Genomic DNA, 22,765 nt, shown 5'->3' with positions numbered 1-22,765 from the left:
TTGTAGGTTTTTTAAATGTCTACATTTTCATACAGAGCCGCTACCCGCTTTGGCAAACTTACACAGGCCTTGTGCTGAAACATCTGATATGAGGGCCACGAATGCAGACGTGCCGTTCACTCTGTTACAAGTTGATGAACCACTAAAATGATTTTAGAAACATTATTTTAAGGTACAAAGAACTCTATAGTGTTGCTTTAACTAACTTATCCCTCATTCAAAACCTCGAAATCGAAATCGAAAATGTAGCTTAGCCTAATTTAAGTAGGCCTACATCTTGAATGCCAACTTGAATTTGTGTAAAGTTCATTTGATGCAGCATGTGCTTTGTCTAGTCAGGTAAGCAAGGGGTAGCATTGTGACAAATACTTGTATAGCTAAACATATGTTATATTTCAAAATACAAAGAGCATTCTTTTTCAAGCAATTATCATCTCTAACTACATTTGGACAGATTGACCACCCATTCCCTTTCACCAAAGATCCGCTTTAACCCTCTCTGCTTTCACCCCGAGCGACGTTAGTTGGCCAACCAATTCCTCAGCGATATCCCGGAAGTCTTCCTGGTCCTCGACGCTGCATGAATGTAGTGAAGTTGTTGTCAAATAGGTGAGTGTTCAATATATATCTATTAACAAATAACGTCAGCGTTTTTCACGTCGGCGAAATATACATCAGCAACGCCATGACACCTCCCCCAAAATAAGCAGATTAGTAAACCAGTTGTTTACATTTAACCGGCTAGCATACTTACACGTGGGTCCTCTATGTTAACGTTAACCATATTGCTTCTCAGGGAACCATCTATCTATCCATCAAAGTTTTGCATAACGTTAATGAAATTCGTTCACTTTGAAAACGGAATGTAACATTAAAGCTCCCGACAATCGTTTGGAAGTTAGCCGAATTTTCTTCCGAAATTGTAACTTTGACTATAGCCAGTTCTCTAACACATCGTATGGAAGTTGCTAACATTAGCTCTTGTTTTCATGTAGTCATAACAGTCTCTTCCACGCGAGTGGAAATCAGGATCCAACACTCACGTGATAATCTGTTGCAGACAGTTTTGTCACATCTACAGAAACAGAATTTTGTGCGACCTGAGCCTCCTTAACAATGAAAGTTTAGTGAGACAGTTATCGTTAATTCTATGACAGACCGACTGTAATCTAAACATTTCTGGTAAACCCAAATGAATGGGTGCGTGTTTCATGATCTGCTATTTTGATTGAAAAACATTTAGCTATAAAGTTTAGCTATAAAGCAAACAAACCATGGTCTCATAAATGAACCCCAAGATATCTAGTAGTCAAATAGGAATGGGCTACTTAAAAAGAGTCAGGTATATATTGTATGTCATTTCAAACCCTTTCATCTCATGCAGTAAGGGCCATATTCTCCCTTGCAGTATTGGTTTTAAAAAGGCATGCGACTATGCACTTTGAGCCTTTGCACATTCTGCTCTTGACTTAAAGGAGAAATATGGCGATTTTTTTTTCACATAGATCTCCGTTTCTCAAGATCACAGTTCTGTACGGAAAAAAAACCCCTGAAAACAATTGTTGTACCTAGCTTGAGTTGTTTCAACAGTACAGCTAAAGCAGCCAGATACCAAGCTACACTTTGAGGGCATGAACATAGTGGCTCATGGACATGCCCCCAGTGTGTTGCTGCTCGTTGGAATAGGGCAAGCTTTGATTTAAAAAAAAGGGTACATCTTTAAATTGATATTATTGAGGTGCTTTATTGTTCTTTCTGGCAAAAATAAGACATTCACCTCAGTCATATGCAATGTTACTATGTTCTGAACGTCTGTATTTCAGCTTGGATGCAACGTGACCATTCATTCAAACTTTACAACGAGAATTAATATTCAAGTGCAATATGGCCACAAATTGGAACTACTTCAAAGGTAGCCTGTTATACCAATTAATGGCCACCCCATCAGCCAATCAGAGAAGAGAATCCCATTGTTAAGGGAGATAACTGTGGTGGTGCACCACAGATTCAACAACGACCGCCACATTTTAGCACATTTTATGGCATAAGTTTATGCTAAGATATAGATACTAAGAGAAACTATAGTTTAAGTTGTAGACTATGCGTCCAACTTAACCAAACAGTATAGAAATAACCCCCCTCCCCTTGGCCCGCATTCTCTCTCTCGTGCTTGCTCAATGGACACCTCTCGACATGCACATTTGATCCAAATAAAACATTCACTATCGTGAAAGCCATGATGCATAGAAGACAACTAGCTAAATTATTATTAAATCCTGTTAGCATCATTAGCATGCTGCACATATTTGATCAAAACTCAAGTCATCATCTCAATACCAATTTTTTCCAACTCAAAAACTCAAAAGGGCCTGTCTCAAGGAGAAAAAGTATTAGCCTACCTTGAAGCACACCTGGGGAAACTGAACAGTCCAGCCAGTAGACTATGATAAGCTAGCCAACTATGTTACTTTGTTTACAATATTTTGAGGCTTCAACCAGGCAGCTGAGTTTAAAGGGAAATTATGCAGGTTTGGCAGCTTTAGCGTGTATATTTTACAGCACTCCTCAATCTGTCAGTCTGCCTTTTCATGAGCATGACCGTGAGGCTGGAGACTTTCTGTTTGTCAGTGCCACTGTCCCGGTGCATGGCACAAACTTGCATGCATGGTTTTTCCGCTCAGAGGCGCTAGGGGGATGCAAGACAGCCGTCATTCACCCCGAAATAAGTCAAGTAACTATTCCAATGACTCCGAAGCTGATTCGGTAAGGCAAATTAAGCTAAAAAACTGGCATAGTTCACCTTTAAGAGGTGTAGTTGTAATATGCAATTATCTGCATAAAGTGTGGTGTCATGAATATCAGAAATCTCAGTATACAGAATGTATAAAAATTGTTTAAGCATTATAGCACGAGTGAGAGTGGGATTGTTAATGGATATTTGCGTTAATTTCCCATTATAATGTAAACGTTTAAATCGCTAAAACTGTCTTGTTTGCAGAACTACTGCTTTCCGCCACCAATTTCTATTCGGTTATTAAGTGATGATGTAATAATGGGATAATAAATATATTTCCGGGTCCAACGGCTTTCAAACTCACATGCTATTCTCCATAGACAGTAAAATAAACTATTATTTTCCGCTATTCTGACTAGCCTTTAAGAAAATTGTTATCTTATACGGACTTGTTGCCTCAACCTAATCAAATCTATATTTTTCGCGGAAGCCTGGACGCTACCCATTAATATATCATCTGGCTGCATAGCTACAGTGATAACTTTCTTAGAGTTTAGCGATTTTGTTTAAAAACCGCTAAAACGAAGGTGGTGATGACAGCGTTTACAAGTCGCAAAAACCATCTGGCTGAGCTAATAAACGTCTTTTCACAAAATAGCTGCTGGGTCCGTGACGTCGGACTTAACAACCGACTTGCAGGACAAACTGCCGTTACTAGTTCTAAATGGATGGTTGCTATGGCCAAAGGCCAGTCGTTACAGGGCGTTCACACTGTCTATGTCCGTCGACGGATCTCGGAATGCCTGTCTGCCGTATGTATATTTGCATACACGCTATCTGATTGGCTAACGGATCCGTCGCTGCCTGAAAAGTTGAACATTTCTCAACTTTTTTGACGGAGGCAGCGGAGCTGAAGTAACGGACGGACCCACAATTCCTTTCGAGTCCGCCCCATGTAAAGTAAATGAGATCCGTTGACGGACGTAGACAGTGTGAACGCCCTATTAGTTCTAAAAGGACGGTTGCTATGGCCAAAAGCCAGTCGTTAGTTCCATCTCTCCCGTTGTCAAGCAATGTAGCCTAATAAACGTTAGCTCGCATTGCGTCTGGTTAGGACATGCATTTAGCTTTGAAACATCACTATTTTTCTAAGCCTACATGCAATCCAACTAGCTAAAATCCACCTCTGTCATACACTATGTTCTGAGCGTGTGTATTTCAGCTTGGATGGAACGTGACAGTTCGTTTAAAACTTCACAATTTGACATTGTATCGCAGAGTGATTTATTATTAGCTGTGAAAAGTCCAAGTTGATTATCGTGGGATATTTCAACTCATAGAACGTCTCTCGGCCAATCAGAAACAAATAAACAGCTCCATGAACCCTATTGTTGTATAAATAGATATATATTCGTTATATATTGTTTCAAATAAAGACAAGCTTTTTCTTTTTTCCTTGTTGTTAAAAAAAATTATATGAAAGGAGAGCAAGGTGACCTTTTGGTGTTAAAGGCAATGCAATGAAAAATGTAGGTGCACCTAAATCCCCCCCCCCCCCCCCAAAAAAAAAAGGTTAGACGCACCAGTGCAACCCACTGCACTGTCGTCAAACTTTGTGTTCCCCTTAGTTCTGGTGTAGCGACTGCAACATGCACAGTTCATGCAGTTCGTCTTCGTATAGCACCTCAACCAGCTGAATGCACACACACAGTATAGCTTTGAAGGGAAGCTTTTTGCTGGTGTTGGTGCTGCTACTTTTAGTTAAAATAAGTAAGTGCGGATAGAGCATCATTCTGCAAAAAATGCTAATGAACAGTTATAGAAGGGGAAAAATACTGATGTGTTTATTTGCGTGATGTTACAAATTGGCATGAGATGTGAACACTAGTGTGTAGAATAGGTGTAGTTGTTCAGTATGCCTAGTTAAAGGATAGAAGCTAAATTAAAATAAATATGGAATAATTGCAATGAGTGTCAGTATTGAACATCTGTTACTTACCAGATTTTGAGCGGTTTGTCATACATATTTCTTTGCAGGACTGGTTATATCATGACCTTGGCTCAGTGGGGTGCATATCCAAGTCAGCAGCCTGGGCACTCTTGTTACTTTGGCATTTGCCCTTCCAAATCCCGTCAGAATACAAATCACACTTGAGTGACCAGAGTAGTTGGGGTGGAGGAAATGGAGACACCTCTTCGTCTCATCTCTTTTACCCTATCCCCAAGATAACTGCTTTGGTTTTAGGCTTGTGTTTGGTGTGTTTTTCCCCTGCTTGTCCTTTGTTGGTTGTATTCCCTGGTCGGCGGGTTGTGACCGCCTGGTGTTGCATCTCCCCTGTGGAGGTAAATGGGCAGAGGCGTGTGGGTGGGGAGGGAGGTGAGGGAGGCGGCAGTGGAGTTGAGGATCATCTTTGGCTATGATGGTGTAGACATGCTGGACTGACCAGAGCAATGAGCCGAGCCGTCAGAGAGAGGGGCCTGCAGGGAGATCTCTCAGGAAAAGTGATGTGGTGGTTTTATGTTTCTGTGGAAACCTGGAGCAGGAGGTGTGTTTAAGGCCCTTTCGGTATGAGTGGTTTTAGCTCTAGGTATCATCAGAGGGACTCTTGGTGAGTCTTACAGCTTGGCATACCATTCTAAGCAAGTAAACAACAATAACAAAAAGGCAAACAACACATTTGAAAGCATTATCCCATCATGAGCACAAAACCTGACACAATATTGTTAGCGTTGGTAATCTTTAAAGTTGGCCAGAATATTGAGTGGCAGAGGATTAGGCATGACTTCTCTCCAGCAGATATACTTCCTTTTCACCATGGTGGTCATGCTGGGCGAACAAATATCAACAAATATGAATCACATTTGTCCATGCTGAAGCTGTGAAAAATGTTGCTGTGCAGAGCATCTGATTGTAGGTTTTGCCACAAAATTCCACCCCAACTTAAAGAGACCCTATGCAACTTTTTCATAGTCATAAAATCGCTTAGAAAATCGTTGTTTTGCTTGACTGACCAGTTTAATCGAAAACAGCAATATTTCCTCCCGCCCCCAGTGTCCCTATCCGCTATTGCAACCTTGCAGTTTCTGCAGGAGGCGATCGCTCCTTGTTTACATCTGGAAGTCTGAGACGCGTAAGGAACAAGAAGAACCACGCTTGCAATTTATAAATATATATATATATAGCCTATATATGTATAAATATACACGCTAAAGCTGTAGGGGAAGCTCTGAAGAGAAATATGGAAGCATAAAACGAGCTTAAACGAAAAGCGAAACCGAAACCGGAGATGAAATCGCCAATCCTGCATAGTTTATCTTTAAAATGACTGACAACCAAAAGGTTTATAAACATAAGATTAGTATATTATTCAGATCTACATTTCAAAAAGATTGATTTGTTTTATTAAAAACTATTCATCCCCCAGTAACTACATTATTACCACAGTGGCTATATTTCCCAGCTCAAGGCTATTCCTGTAGGTTTTGCTATATAGAGATCTTCTATTAGGAAGTTCGCCACTTCCTCCAGGTTAGCTTACCATGGTTTGCCACTAAATCAGATATTGCTGAGGGCGGCCAGGCGACTGTTAATGTCTAAGCCTAGTCCATGAATGAAAGTTGATTTCGACATGGATTTCAAAGTTGATTTTAGCATTTTCCTGCATCTAGTTTCTTCTAACATCTGCAAGCATCAACATCATAACCTGTTTACTCCATATCAAAAGCAGTAGCTTGCATCAGCCAATGACTGGTAAAAAAATTCCTGAAAGGTTCTCTTACCTGTGTGCCTTGCTGGATGCTACTGGGCTGACTAATGCACTAACCAGTGCTTCAACAGGTACAGTTCCCTCTGTCCTCCGTGCTGGTTAGTTTTCCATACGTAAAGCCAACCTGAATTCAAGCATTGTTTCATGATGAATCCAAGTCTGATTGAAGATGAATCAGCCAAGATTAAAATAATCTTGAACTGATGTTGTGACGTGCAATTCATGTAGGCCAATTATGCACTGTTGTTGTAAAGCACTGACATTACCTTTGTTCAATCAGAGTATCACTGATCTAGTGGCAGGTGGTCCAATACTTATGACCCCTGTATTTTAATGAAAACATTTATTTATTTTCCATACATTACTCATTCACAAAGAAAATTGATGTCCAGAAAAGTTGGATATTTCCTCGTTTCTTTATTTAAGGCATTAAGATCAATTTATAGTCAACTTCAGCATGTGTTCCAATACTTATGGAGGGGACTGCATATAGCCGAAGTTATGAACATGGTAATATAAGATTTGTCTGTTTACAGTATTGCAATATCTGTAATATTTTTTATTAGTGATTCAACTTTTCGCAACATTTGCTCTGGGTTTTAGACACCTGCCAGCCAAACATAACTGTTTTTTATCTAGAAAACATCATTGTGTTGCTTAATTGGATTCTTCTGTCATGTGTCCAGCTATACTTTTGCTCAACAGGGGTGTCTTTTTCTTTAGAGGATAAAACACTTTCCCCAAAGTCCAAGTGTACAAACTTAAGATGTTATAAAATATGTGCACAATAAGACATGATAATATTTGTTGTCACAATAACATTAATTTTGTAGAATGTTGTTGAAAGTGAGCTGTATTGCACTTTTTCTGGTGTGAAATTTGCTGGTAATGAGGACTGAGGTAGCCTAGAGAAAGTTCTGCCTCAAGCCAATCAATTTCTTTTTCCTGCTCTGTAGTCAATCAAGTGGAGAAGTGTAAGGAAAGCCTATAAACAAGCACACCCTCCTGGGACTGTAGACCCAGTTTTTTTGCATGTGAAGCTGCTTAAGCAACACGGCAGCTCTCCCTATACATGGATGAGGAAATCATCTCTGTTATTGGTTCAGCACATGCTCAATGCCTGTTGGTAGTCAGATTTCAGTGCACATCTGATCATGACATGCTTGTTTATGCTTGTTAGCATGGGAAGTCGATTTAATTATTTTGGCACTTATGAAATGCTAAAAAAAAAATTGATCTCAAGGTAGTGTCATTAATGTCATTAGCTGTGATAATTACAGAAGCAGGAATTATGTAAAATGATAATTTTCTTCTCTTCTTCTTTGAATAAGGTATGTTCTCAGAGTATCTTGAGCGTGAAGAGTATGAGGATGACCTCTACCGTGACAGTGAGGAGGACTCTGGGCTCTCTGCAGACAGTGATGTTGAAGGATATCTTTATTCCCAGCTGCATTATGCAGCATCCCCAAAGGATGCAACTCAGGGTGCTGTTCCAGAGCCAAAGATCCAACCTCCGGTGGAGAAGCCCCTGGTTGAGAAGAAAAAGCGTATGCAACCACAACCTGTACCACCAGAGGTCATAGTCATTGACTCTGGGTCTGATGTGGTGCTGACCTCAGAAGATGATGGAATCTGTTCTTATAAAGGGTCAAGGGCATGCCTCCTCAGGAAGACTCTAGCCACCAGAACACCCTCCCATGCCGTTGTGCCAAGCTCTGCTCCCAAGCGCCTGCCTGATCATCCGGTGGAGGTAGTGGTACTGGGATCAGATGACTGCTCAGAGGAGAGCTCTGAGGAGGACTCTGAGCAGGACTCTGAGCAGTGCTCAGACAGATCAGAGGGAGATGGCAAACAAAAAGTGATCAAAGTTCACAATGTAACGTCCAATTCAGACTCTGACACTGATTCAGATGGGCTGGAGAAATGGATGATTCTGGGCCAGGACAAATGTAAAGAAGACCAAAGCATTCAGCTTAACCTGGAGGGATCACTTGTCACAGGTGGGTGTATATAAAGGTATAAGTGTGTTTGTTTGGGGAAGTAGGACCATGTGACTTCCAAACCTCGATGGATGGAAAAAATGTGTTTAATAATGGTATGCAATTGAAAACGGGCAAGATTTAAATTGCTTAAAGGAACACTTCACCGTTTTTTTTCATATTAAACTATGTTATTCCCCTAATTAAGACGAGTTGATACATACCTCTCACGTTTCAATGCGTGCACTCACTGGCTCTGGCGCGCGGCGCAACTTTGATAGCATTTAGCTAGCCCAATGCATTCATTAGGATCCATACAGAGATGAAGTTAGAAGTGACCAAACACCTCCATGTTTTCCCATGTTTTAAAATATAGTTACACGAGTAGTCACACAACCAAGTATGGTGAGACAAAATAAAATGTGGTGCATTTCTAAGCAGGTAAAAGGGATAACTATATTGTGTGGCGGAATAATATTGGGAGCACTTAGACTCTGCGCAGTAATATCCTCACCCCAAAGTGAAACTGAAAGTGCAAGAGTGAGGATATTACTGTGCCACACAATATAGTTATCCCTCTTACCTGCTTAGAAATGCACCACGTTACTTGGTCGTGTGACTACTCGTGTAACTGTATTTTAATAGGGAAAACATGGAGGTGTTTGGTCGCTTCTAACTTCATCTGTGTTTGGATCCTAATGAATGCATTGGGCTAGCTAAGTGCTATCAAAGTTGCGCCGCGCGCCAGAGCCAGTGAGTGCACGCATTGAAACGTGAGAGGTATGTATCAACTCGTCTTAATTAGGGGAATAACGCAGTTAATATGAAAAAATGGTGAAGTGTTCCTTTAATTACAAACTTGCCAGAATAGATATGTTTGAGGTAATAGATAAATTTAGATATGTCTAATTTTGAAAGAATATTTTTTAAAGTAACATAATTTGTAATGGTAGGTCTTTTGCTGCAGCTTTGCTTAGCAGCAGCCGATTTGCCAATTCATGCTTTGGTGCATGAATGTACACGGAGAATACACGGAATAAATATAAATAAAACTTGCGCAAATAAATGAATGCAATGCGGAACTACTGTTAGATACGCAAGTTCTTTAGGGACACCTAATCTGTAGCCCCGCTTAGCTCTGTGAAGCTCTCATTGGTGCCTAGGTAGCCGAGGTCCGCCTATGTAGGTTGCAGTTTTTTGTCAGGTTGACAGTCGAGTGAGTCAGTCAGAGATAGCAGCAGGATGGGTATGGCAAGTAGTGGCGACCCACAGGAGAGATCTCTTTAAGATCGCAAATTTGGGAAAGCTTCAGTTTACCGGTCAGTTACAAGTAGTACAGGCCGTTGTTTTTATCTGTTGTTGTTTGTGTGAGTGGAAATACATTCAACATGCTAACACACAAGCGCACATAAGACTCCCATCACCCATGCAGGTCTAGCAATCACTTGAACAGGACACAAATCGTCTCCCTGCAGTGCTTCACCAGCCTTTAGATACAAATAGGGCCAACAAAAACCCTATGGCTTAAAATGATTTTGTAATGACGGAAAGCGGTGTAAACCGTGTGGTGATTACTTTTGTGTTAGGGTAACTTGTGCTGTGTTCTCACATGAAGAGATTGGATAGATCTGGATTTAGGTCTTGGAAATATTAGCTATGCTAGATAAGTGCAGCATCTAAGATCACACTCAAATGTCTGACATCGTCACAAGGTTTTATTGACGGAGGAGTTGGCAGTGAGTGAAACGGATGTTCTTTATTGTTGGAAGAAACATAGATGTATGAACATAAATTGTCTATCGATATATGAATTATAAGAAAATGCTGCTGAAGTGGGAGCATGTACAAATTGAAAAGCAGAGGACCGATAATTGACCCCTGAGGCACCCCGTATAAAATATCAACTACATCAGATCTGAAATGGCCAATAGAATCAGAAACTGATCTTCTAGTCAAGAAGGGAGGAGAGCCAATTGAAAACTCTGCCTGTAAGTCCTACCAAGTGTTTAAGGCACTGGAGAATTGTGAGGTCAACAGTATCAAAGACTGAGATCGAGATATACCAATATGGAGACATTGTGGTTGTCTGGCTATTTTAAGATCATTAACAAGTAAGACCAGATTGGTATGAGACAAGTACTGTGGTTTGTAAGCAACCTCTTCCAATATTTTACATGTTATGTTCATTTTTGAGGAGGTGCACAACCGGCGCGCCAAACAGATGCAGGACACGTTACAGCCATGATGCAAACACATCGTTAAAAACATGTATTGGCCTAAGGCTCAACAGAATGTTGGGATGCACATTTGTCAATGGCTTTGGCCATCCGCTTCAAACTAGTAATACCAGTTTGTTCTGTCTGTTAAAGTAATCTATTTGTGGATGAAAAGTAGTCAGTTATGGCGATCAAAACATGGAAGTTATATCTGCAAATTAGCATAGCACAAGCAACAGTAACAGCAGTGGTATAAGTGTGGTATTGGACTTTATAGTGACCTATTCACCCCTTGTTAAAGGAATAGTTCGGAATTTTGGACATAGGACCTCATTGTCCGATATTGAAAAACTATTCCCTCAAAATGTAATTAATCATTGAGTTGCAAGGTTAGTTTTAGTTCTAAAATTATTCTATCAACACGGACATGTACATCGATAGTCTGACGTTTTAATTTACTTGTCTCGGGTGTGCTGTGGAGTGAGTAAGACTGTTTTGGATGTTACCGTTGAAATGCGTTAGCTCAGAACCACCTTAGCAAAGGGGAACGCTGCAGGGGTTAAACGCGATAAAAACTGTCTCCACCGACCTATATCACCTCGGCAAAGTTGGAAATGAGGTCCTATGTCCAAAATTCCGAACTATTCCTTTAATCTAGACAAAGACTGTATAGGCTGGAACCAAGGAAGGGATACACTGTAAGCCTTCAAAGCATGTTTATTTGGTCATTTCATATGCTAGAAGCAAGCTAACTCTGACTAGCGTGGGTGTTCCCATGCTGCCTTCCGCGCGATTTGATTCACGCTGCTAAGGCAGCCTGGAAACTACCGCCCTAATTTTTGCCTCAGATAGGGGACCAATCACAGAACAGGGAAGGTAGCAAGACAATGATGAGCTATGCCCAGACGCATTTGATAGACATCCGCCGCGCCCAATAAACAGATCTGGGCATTTTTTTCAAATACGAGAAAATGAACATTTGGTTCCCAGACACATCTCATTGAGAAGTGGTGCCGCTAGCCAGGCTAAACCAACTGTAATAGTAAGCAATTTAGGCATTGCTGCATTCCTAAAATCATTTCCCGCTTAAATGTTCAAATGGAAGCATTAATAATTCAGGGAAAACAACTACATCATGTTGGTTATCTTAGCCTGGCTGGGTCGCTGTTTCATTATCTTTAAAGACAATGTAAATATCCTGTTACCAGCTTGGTTGTTGGCAAATGAGAAGCTGACCTTGGATTTGATGGTTTAAAAAACATTTAAAATAAATAACAGTATTAGAGGAAAGTTACAGATGTGAAAGATTAAATTACATTATTAGATATTTATAAATAAAACAGAACCCAGAAGAGTTAAACATCAAACTGGTTTTGGAGAAAAATATGACTGATTTCATCGGACATAAAGGAAAATAAAGTGATGTATTTTCCTGTATTATCACCTTGGACTATGTCCCAGGTATGCTCTTGGCATCTTATTTTTCTTCTAGTGATGTGTGGTTATTTTCTGTCACTTTCATTTTATTGCCACTTGTTTATAGTTGAACAGTTTTTAGTTAACTTCATTTTACAAGCTCACAAAAGTCAAGTCAACTAACCTCATTTTTAGTAAGTTGTCAACAGGGACATCATTTCTAGTTTCTTAGCTACCACATCCACTTTTCGTGAATGTAGGTATTTGGTTAGATCATTAATATTTTGTTGAAAATCAGTGCAAATTTTATTTGCATGTTTTCGCATGTTAATCTGTCAAATGAACAACCATAAAGAGGTTAATCTGATCATTTGTAACGTACACTTTACACGTGCATCACAATATCACGCTGGATAAAGAGGACTAATCTGACTTGGCTGAACAAGGGGAAAACAGCAACAACTGAGAAATAACAGATGGAGAACAAAATGCATCTACTGTTTGATGGGGGAGGGAGTTTAATCAGACAATTGAATGGAAGAAATGCCTTTTCAAATGTTTATAGATCTATGCATTATTTTACCTGCTACCTCAGCAAACCTCTCGTTGCAGACCCGGCATATCTCTCCCTCCTATTTCTGATGAGGTCTATCTCTCTCTCTCCCCACATTCCTTTCTTGTCCTCTTTCTTCTTTCCTGTATCTTCCCCTGTTTCTTTTTCTCATTTGAATTTTCCAATCCAGTGGGGTCTCTGAGCTGGCATGTATTTCTGCTAGAGTGCCCATGCTTCACTGCATCACATACTGTGTGTGTGTGTGTGTGTGTGTGTGTGAGTGTGTGTGTGTGTGTGTGTGTGTGTGTGTGTGTGTGTGTGTGTGTGTGTGTGTGTGTGTGTGTGTGTGTGTGTGTGTGTGTGTGTGTGTGTGTGTGTGTGTGTGTGTGTGTGTGTGTGTGTGTGTGTGTTAATATGTGTATGGGGGTGTGTATGTGTTAGAGAGAGAGAGGGTTTGTAGGCAGCTTGGGGTGGTGGGGCCTCCTTTTTTCCTAGGTCTTGTCAGGCTTTTGTTGGTGTGTATATATATGTGTGTGTGTGTGTGTGTGTGTGAAGGCACACGTGTGTGTGTGTGTGTGCGTGCGTGCATACAGGCGGGTAGTGGGGGGTGAGGGTCAGGGCAGATGAGAGAGGGGTGCAGAGGTCCATGTAAGGGGGTGAGAAGGGTGGTGGAGAGCTGGCAAAGGAGCAGCTCCCCATTTCTTTTCTCTGTTGCCCTCTCCCTCTCTCTGATCTCTGGGGCTTAGCATCCCCCTTCAGTATGGGGGGTGGAATGGAGGGAGGTATCACTGGTAACAGACACAAGAGGGTGGGGGAGATTTTGGTGGAGTGGCAAGCAGTCTGGATAGGCACTGGAACATGGGAGTGGGAGTGAAGGAGAAATGGGAAATGTGTGAACAGAAGGAAAAAGGGCCGATGAGTGGAACAGGAAGGAGATTGAAAAAGTAACTGGCAGTTTTATAGGGGCACCCTTTTAAATCGGAATACTCTAAAGATTGGACAAATACAGTTGGTCATCTCAAAGTGCATTGGAACTAAGTTAAAATCAGATTGAGGGTCACAACCTCAGACATTAATTGAATTAGAAGAAAATCCTAAATTCTGAGGCGAGACACAAAATGCATGATTACTGGAAATGAATAAGAACTGGATTCATTTGTGAATGGGCCAATACAAATAGTTGACATATTCCTTACAAATATTTGACTTAGTTAGATCTATTTGTCCTCTCTTTTGTGAGCAACCCCCTGGACAGAGACGCAGTCCATTCAAGAGTGAAAGAAAGAAATTGCATAGTGGTCAAATTAATTGTGGTTAAATTATCTTTTACATTTGTATTTTGCAAACCCAAGGGTATGCCAGACACGCACACACCAGCAAAAACACTCCCTCCATGAAAACAGAAGTGTTCTGCACACTTGAGTAGACGTGATTAGCATCCACTGTGTTGTCTCCTGTATAAATACACAGAGACCCTGTTCCTCGGTGTGGGTTTGTTTATTATTATTTAACATCGCTACAAACATGTGCGAAACACTTCACAGACCTCTTCATCTACTTAGTGTGTGTGTGTGATACAACCCAGCGAGAACACTGAGAAAACAGAGGACATTGTAACATGACAGTGAAAATTAAATAAGATGTATGATTTCTTTTATTATTTTAAAAAAATGCATATATTATTTGTATTTAAAAACTTAAGTCATAGGGCTATATAGGTATTGCATGAACTTTGATTGGTTGTGTGTAAAATTCTCTGACCAATTTTGCTAATCTGATTATTTCAAACAATTATTAGTAAATGAAGTAATGCATCTCAAGTGAACATCTAGACACTGACTATTTTTCTGTGCAGTGAGATGGCCTTGCCTGTCTTACAGCCCATCATCCATAGCCAGGCATTTTATTAGAGTTTAAAGTAAATAAATATAATGGGCATGCCCATGTCATCTGCTTCCAAGTTCCATTACTTACTTATTCAACACTTTAAGCCCATAAACTATACACCTTTCTGAACATACTATTTTGGAAATGCTTTTCACATACTGTAATATAGAGCATCACCTACAGTATACCCCAGTAATCAGATGCCTAGTGTTGAACTAAAGCGCCAGTTAAAGGGAAACTGGAGTGCTCAAAGCATGGGGTGAGAGAAACTGTTCCAATATTCATATCTGGTTATAAATTGTATAGATTTGTAAAAATGAAGGCTTCAGAAGAAACATAAGTATAGGACATATCATATTTAAGGGATGCTGGAGTGCATGCACATTTCTCTAACAATACAATTCATAGTTAGATATACAGTTGGATATACAAGACATTTTGATTTATTGAATAAGACCATTTAATATATCAATTTTGTTAAGTGATCAGTGTAGTGGCGAATATCTGTGGGCTAAGATCATATTATTAGAAAAAAAATAGAATTAATAATAGTAAATAATTAATAAAAATAGAAAAAATAGTAGTTGGGCGTAACACAGGGTGGTCTGTGTGATTTTTTTTTTGTAAAATGGTCATCTGTTGTTTCCTTGTTTTCCTTGTGGCAAAATGTGGCAGCATCCAGCTGCTTGCTGAATTTTGCATGACTGACTGTTTGCAGATGTTGGCAAGTATGCGGTCTCTGTTGAAATAGCCAATAGAAGACTCCATTGATCTAGCTATGTAGGCATAGTGGTAATCTCTGCCATTCACACCTCCTGTAAATTCTTTTAGCTATTTGGAAATCTTCCCTGAATTAGGCCCCATACATCCATCAGGCTGCATACTCATCTGTATAGTCCTGCATGATTCCCCTCCATATTATGCACTCCATGACTTGCTCAACAACAACAACATCAACATCGCAAGGATATCTGAAGGCCCTTGTCTTTTATCCTCTCAAACAGAAAGAAGTCCACCCCAGAACAGTAGTGCTTGCTGAGCATGTACTGGCTAAGGAACACTGTTAACTGGTTTACTGAAGAGTTGTCTAATTCACATCAGTGATGGATCCTATTTTAAGCCACTGCTTGAAGGTACAGTGAAAGCTGACGATGTCAGACGAGCCAATATGGGATTATTACCAAAACCTGCATATAAACCTGTCACTGTCTCCCTGTGGACACCAAATTCAAATCAAATTCTCATACTTTTGCCCACTGACTAAACATCAGATTGGTATTAATCTACCTGAATTAGAGGGTACCATCCCGGCATACTCTCCTGTTTCTACCACTTCTACCACAACAGATTGTTTGTGTACATGTTTGCCTTTAGTTTCTTTAAAAAAAAATATATATATATTTTTTTTAAGATTGCATGATTTTGATTGATTTTCTTAGTAGCTTTTGACCTTTTGACACACCTTTTCTTAGTAGCTTTTGAACCTGCCAAGTCTGCACTCGCCGACTTGAAGTTGCACAGGCATCAAGAACGTCCAGCTCACCATACCTTCATAGTCAATCAAGCTGATATCCGCTTCTGCTTCCCATTTCTCATACCGAGTCCTAACTACATGCGATTGGAGTGATAAAATCAGTTTAATGAGATAGTTTTCAATAGGAATGCCCAAAGCCATCGATATCTCAAAGTTGCGACAGCCGTTGACTTCCATGTTAAAGCCAGATTAGAGCGGTCACGTGGTTAGTGGGTCGACTCAGTAGTTCCCTCGGTCCCTGGTTTACTACGGGATTGACAGCAGCGATCGCATTAATATTTACGGTGAATACTCAATGAAAATTACTATAAACTGCATTTCCACATACATATACATTACTCAATGAAAATGCATTATTATGCACACGACTATAAGTCATGTAGAAAAGTCGTATTATATTCATTCATTCTCAATGGAATAGTTCCCGGAAGTGCCGCCATTGTTTGTTCACGGGAGTCAACGGCGGTGTCGCAACTTTGAGATATCGATGGCTTTGGGAATGCCCTGACAGTATGCGGCGCAGCAGTCTTTGGTATTATTTCAATGGTTATTTCAATGGTGCCTTCCAGGCAGCGCTGCCTTCAAGGCACTACTCCCCTCAGTTTAGGGGTAGGATGGGGGTTGAGGGGGTTAAGGTTAGGAATAGGGTAAAGGTAGTGCCTTTTAGGCTGTGCTGCCTGGAAGGTGCCGTCGGGGGTAAAAAACACCATTGAGCACAAAGCAGTGCTGAGCAGTGCTATTAATGGGACATCTTGAGCAGAACTTTCCTCACACGCCTCGTTTCTATTTTCTTTCTGTCGCTCGCGTTGCTTTGCTATGTATGCAATGTGGACAGATAGCAAACAACCTCTAGTTCTTTTTTCGTTTTCCCTGTCCTAGGCAACACTGCTTTGGCTACAGAATTATTTGCTACATGTATGCATGCATCCTAGAAAAACATTGAAAAGAATCAGTGTAGAGAACAAAGCTTTTCCAAAAAGCAATCGGGAGGTTTGTTTGTTTCCATAACAACTTGTACTAATTTAGAGTCATCCTTAAGTGACAGGAACTCAACACTAACTAGAAACCCATAGTTGCCGTCCTGTTTTACTCTACAAATGAAAGTTGAACAATGTATTTTCTCTAACAAGGGGCAATTTTATCCACAAGACAACCTCATGTTCTGTTGTCTATTTGGGTAAGACACACAGCTAAGGTTCCATTTGATGAGGTTACCTTTAAGGTTATGTCATAAGGTTACAGCACATCTAAGTAGCACCATGTCAGATATATGTTAAATTTTTATTGCATGGTTAGTGTTTGATGGAAATCGAGTGGTTATGTTGCCAACGATGTTTGAGTTAGTAGATGGTCCACCAGTTAAGACATCTTGCTTAAGCAACAAGCCCCAAGAGGCCACAGGTTACAGTGCTTTTAGAACAGCTAAGGGGCGTTGTTCGACATCATGCAAAGCAGTTTTTCAACATCTGCTCACCTGCTGATTCCTCGTCTGAATTTGCCTCGTCAGTAATTTGAGAGGATAGGCTCAGGGTTGGGCCTGAGGTGTCTTTTCTGAATCAATTAGTTTGTTTACATTTCACAAAAGAGCCAAGCCAGAGTGAGCGTATGCTAGCCTTCTTATGGACTGGACACAGGCTGATGCAAATCCTATGCATTGTTTTGATAACCATGCCTTTGTATATTGCTGTACCTTTGCTATGTCTGCCATGTCTCACAGCTACCTAACAATACTGTTTGATCTAAACTGGGTTTTGGGGTAACTCTAGCCAAAGAACAATATAGTTCCCTAATTATACATTTTAGTAATTGCCTTATTTTATTAGAGCTATTTCAGAGAGCAGCACTGGTGGACTATTTAGTTGTTTGTTTCCAGTTACTCTAAGTTACTGATTTTGCATCACCAATTTGTCTGCTAGGTAAGACATGATGATGATGATGGTGGAAAATTGTGGTGAAATATTTGTTTGCGTGTTGCACTTATTTTATATTCATATGTGTATAGTTAGGCTACATGTCCTGATGAAAAATCTTGACAGCTTGTGTGGTCACACTGACTTTTTGTGCAAAGAGCAGCTTCAAGGCAAAGACAGCAAATGTTCCTCAGAGGAACAAAGGGGTCAAGTTTTAGATGTTGATACAAACATTGAATGTAGAGGACACTGGTGTCACTGGCCTGAGCCAAAGTCAAACTTTTGTTTTGTAGGGCGAAGTGTGCAATTGCAGTGTGTGTGTGTGTGTGTGTGTGTGTGTGTGTGTGTGTGTGTGTGTGTGTGTGTGCGTGTGCGTGTGCGTGTGCGTGTGCGTGTGCGTGTGCGTGTGCGTGTGCGTGTGCGTGTGCGTGTGCGTGTGCGTGTGCCGTGCGTGTGCGCGTGCGCGTGTGCGTGTGTGTCCGTATGCATACCATACAATATCTGATGACCATTGATTTTTTGATATTATAGGTTAGACACTAAAAATGACCACCATATATTACGCTGCCGCTTATAAATGCAAAAGTTATCGTTTTTTAATATAGGCGGTCTTGTGCATCTCCACGTTTCACGATTGGCCAAAGTTACCCAAACCACGAGAACGCGCACAGATCTGAGCTGAAAGTCTAGTTTGACAAATTCACCCGTGAGTGAGTTTCGTGACACCACTCAACTCTGATTGTGACTATCGTATTTGTCGATCCAGGTTCTCCAAGGAAACTAAGCCTGGTTATGTTCAGCGAGATTCGTAGTATACCCCACAGGGGTTCAGAAATGTGATCTTAATCTCAGTGTGTTGCTCCTTATATGGCAGGTCAGTGCTATTGGATTTAATATGGAATTAAAATAGTCCCACATCATCATCACATACCCCTCCTCATAGCTAGAGATTGGCATGGTGTTTTTTCCAGTTAGCCTATTAGCCTGTTTGATTTGCATTGAGCTCAATGAGCATCACACAGGCTAATAGGCTAACTGGAAAAAACACCATGCCAATCTCTAGCTATGGCGAAGGGTATGTGATGATCTGGGGATATTTTAATTCCAAAGACCAAGGGAACTTTATCAGGATGTATAGTATGCTGGATCCATGAATTAGCTGACCTGTAAGAATAAAAACATATATAAATCCTCCTGCTCCTATGGGAATTTAACATAGGGGTCAAATACATATGCCCCCTGTATTTAAGGAAGAACATTTATTTATTTATGATACATTCAATCACAAAAAAAATGTATGTCCTTAAAGATGGGATATTTACTATTTTTTTTAATTAAGACATTAAGATCAGTTGTCAAAAGATGATTTTATATTCCTCTTTTTCATCAACTTTAGCATGGGGTCAAAATCAAATACTTATTTCCCCGGCTGTAGATTGTTTGGTCTGCAACAGGCAATCAGTTATATCCATGTTTGTCCACGGTTCATGTTATTTGGACCAATCTGTCATTAGAAAGTGATTTTCATCCACAATTTCAATTCCCGTACAATTCATTACAACTAGGCTGTTGGACTTTTTTTTACTCATTTTGTGAAGCTACCACACCGGGAATTATTTTTTATTTAAAACTACGCAAAAACCAGGAGATATCCAACTCCTCCAGAAAGCTCCCTGGGTCATGTGAATTCGAATCTCCCAATCTATTTCATGCGAGGGTGAAAGAAAGACAGAAAGTGACAAGTGAGAACGACAGGCGAAGTAAAGTGATTGGCTTCTCTTTGTGCTATTTTTTCTTCGGTGGGTTAACTGAAAGACTTGATGAGGTGAGCTTAACAACGTGTTCACTCACTTAAGTGTTCACTTAAAGTGTTCACTCACAAATTCTTGTTCCCCCAGATGCTGTTTTGCAAAAAATCTCTACTGAGAGCAATCGTGAATTCACCTAGGCCTAATAATTTGATGTTGTCATGGCAAGTTATTACTTGTTCATCAATTATTTCAGTTGACCTTTCCAAGGCCAAAGGTAGGTAGCTACAGTATTTGCAACGAGTCTGAAAGTGGACCAGGCTACATAGAGTATGTGGAGCTTTTTTTTATTATTTAGAGCATATAGATCATTCTTCTTGATTATTAGTGCGAAAGCAAGTGAGACCAAGTAATAGGCTTGCAGATGGAGATTGTGCACCTATTGCTGAGCCCCGCCCCTTTAGTTGGGATAATGAAATCATTGCAGCCTCACAGATGGCAGAAAGACACCACAATCTAAAACAACCTGAGTGCATGTGCAAGTAAAATTCTTTGAAAACAATCAGTAATTTGAATTAATCAGCAGGTTGTAATTGAACATTGAATGCAGATGTCCGTAAAGGCCCGTTCACACCAAGAACGATAACGATAACGATAACGATAACGATAACGATAACTATAACTATAACTATAACTATAACCATAACCATAACCATAACGATAAAAGCGTCCACACTGGCCAACGATAAGAAAAGTCTCTCCTCATGTTAATGAATGTGATTGCTAGAATATTTTGGGTTCTGATTGGCTGTTAGCTTTTTATCGTTCTCAAAATCGCTCTGAAAGTGATCAACAACGATATCGTTCTTCATGACGTTATCGTTATAGTTTGTGTGAACGTTGTCATTCATATTAACGAGAGCGATATTTGTTTATAGTTATCGTTATTGTTATCGTTCTTGGTGTGAACGGGCCTTAAGCCTCTACTGCAGCCTATATTCAGGTGAATGAGGGATATATATTTCTTTACAGAAGAGATATCTAATGGATTGAAAAGATGTAATAATAGGCCAGACATGATTGAATAGACACCAGATAGGAGGAAATGGACAACACATCTACATCAGCCCTATCAGCACAAATAAGTATTTTTCTTAGGTCAGGATTTTTAGGCTTTCTCACCAGACGGGACCACACCAGAGCTCACTAGATGTCTTGGACTGATTCATTTGGTATGCAACTGACTCAAACAAAACGGAACACACACGACAGTCCGATTAAAACCCACTAAAAGCCGTTGGTGTGAAAGTGCACTTATAATTGAGGAACATTTTTGGGAGCAAGTTGACATGGTTGGTCTGTGTATAGATGGTCTGTGAAGTAGATGTATCGTGTAGTAACCTGCGTACAGTTGATGTGTCTCTTCCGGTATGTACTGTTGTTAATGCACTGATTGGCAGATCACCATCTTATTCAATATGTCACCTCTGGTGTGACGCACTTCCTGTGCCATGCGTCTCATCCAAGGGGGCAGCGAACGTTCTGAGAGTGTAGACAGTATGGCGGCCGCCATGCTAACGAGAAGACCGTGGCTAGCTGGCCATTCCATTGAATCCTATGGGGCGTAAGCGCCACTTTGACATCAAATTACGTTAGAGCTGAAGCGTTTTAAGCCTTTATATGAACATTTTCTATTGTCGGGGTACATACTACATTGTGAAATTGACATAATAATCTCGTAACTGTCGTATCGGCTGAGTAATTAACGTTTTTCCGAAGTCAATGCTAAAGTGTTAAAGGCGCATGCGTCCAGCGAGAGTAAAGCGTCGCCATAGGTCAGACTCGGTCAGACTACGTGCCTACGTCACATGTACGACAACTGAGCCTGCGCAGGAGACCTATGACGGAATAAGAAGACCTAAAAAAACCGTTGAAATTTGCTTCCTCGGTCTCTGCTGCCGTCTACGTGATAGCTCTGTCCATATCTTTTACTGTCTATGGTCTCATCGCACTCAAAGATGCCCGATTGGGTCCGACTCATGACATTACATATTTGTGTGAATAAATTATTCACAAAATCATGCCCTTGGCCAGGTGTGTAAAGGATGATGCTTATTGCTATATCAACATTACTATTTTTATTTTATTTAACTTATTGAGTAGGCTTTATTTTGCATATTGAAACAGTAAGAATACAAATGGTTTCATCCTTTAAGATTTGTTTGCTAGGTCACTGTATCTCAGTTCTCCCATGTGATGATCGGGATGCGCATGCATCCCCCCACTGTTAGACCCATTAAGAGGCAGAGGGTCTGCAGTCGCCTGATTGGTCTTGTTCTTTATTATTTGCTCTCTGTTATCCAGAGCACCCATTTTGAATCTAATCTCATATGGATTGTCTATGAGAAATAGAATTAGGATTAAAACGGTTGTCAGTGTTCAGGGCTGTGTGCAGGGATCATTAGAGAGAGTGCAGCTATGTTTGCGGAGTGGTTATTCAGGTGCTTCTACCAAGTCATATTCTTATTTAGGGCATATTGTAATCAAATCTTAGAAGCAAGTTCTACAGAATATACCATCCCTGCATATGCACAATTGATGGTTGCAGTTAGTGTCAGGAATAATTGGTGTGCTGAAGACACTAGAAATTGGCTGATTTGAATATTCTTTTTTTTTTTTTTTTTTTTTTTTAAATGTCTATCTTTGTCATCTTCTACATACATTTATGGACCTCTACTTGCCTCGGCTTGAGTCTAATTTGTAATGCATGGGTGTGAATTATGGTTTAAGTGATTTCATATGCCTAATTTAGACATAAATTGCACTCATTGAGACATTCTGTGCCTGAGTCCCATCTTGTGTAGAAGTTTCTGTGATCATGATGGAGGCAGTTTGTGCGTGACTATGTGACTGATTCTGACACCGATTTCAGAACATTGTTTTTCACATAATGGTCACGATTAAGTGTGTGTGCAGTTTAAAGTGTGTAGTCTAGTGTTTAATTTCTTGCGTCTCGTACAA

At 40.3% G+C, this 22,765-nt stretch overlaps 1 protein-coding gene across 1 annotated transcript in view; it reads left to right on the top strand.

The window, feature by feature from the left end:
• The first annotated feature begins 515 nt into the window (after positions 1-515).
• zcchc7 (zinc finger, CCHC domain containing 7) overlaps positions 516-22,765 on the top strand; it is a 59,243-nt gene continuing 36,993 nt past the window's right edge. The window contains exons 1-2 of the mRNA XM_062516294.1: positions 516-609; positions 7,833-8,501. Of these exons, the coding sequence (XP_062372278.1) occupies positions 7,835-8,501 (667 nt within the window). The 5' untranslated portion in view covers positions 516-609; positions 7,833-7,834. The remainder of the gene's footprint in view (positions 610-7,832; positions 8,502-22,765) is intronic.

The sequence above is a fragment of the Sardina pilchardus genome, chromosome 2, assembly GCF_963854185.1.
Source record: "Sardina pilchardus chromosome 2, fSarPil1.1, whole genome shotgun sequence".
NCBI lineage: Eukaryota > Metazoa > Chordata > Actinopteri > Clupeiformes > Clupeidae > Sardina > Sardina pilchardus.
This window is presented reverse-complemented; position numbering and strand designations above follow the sequence as displayed.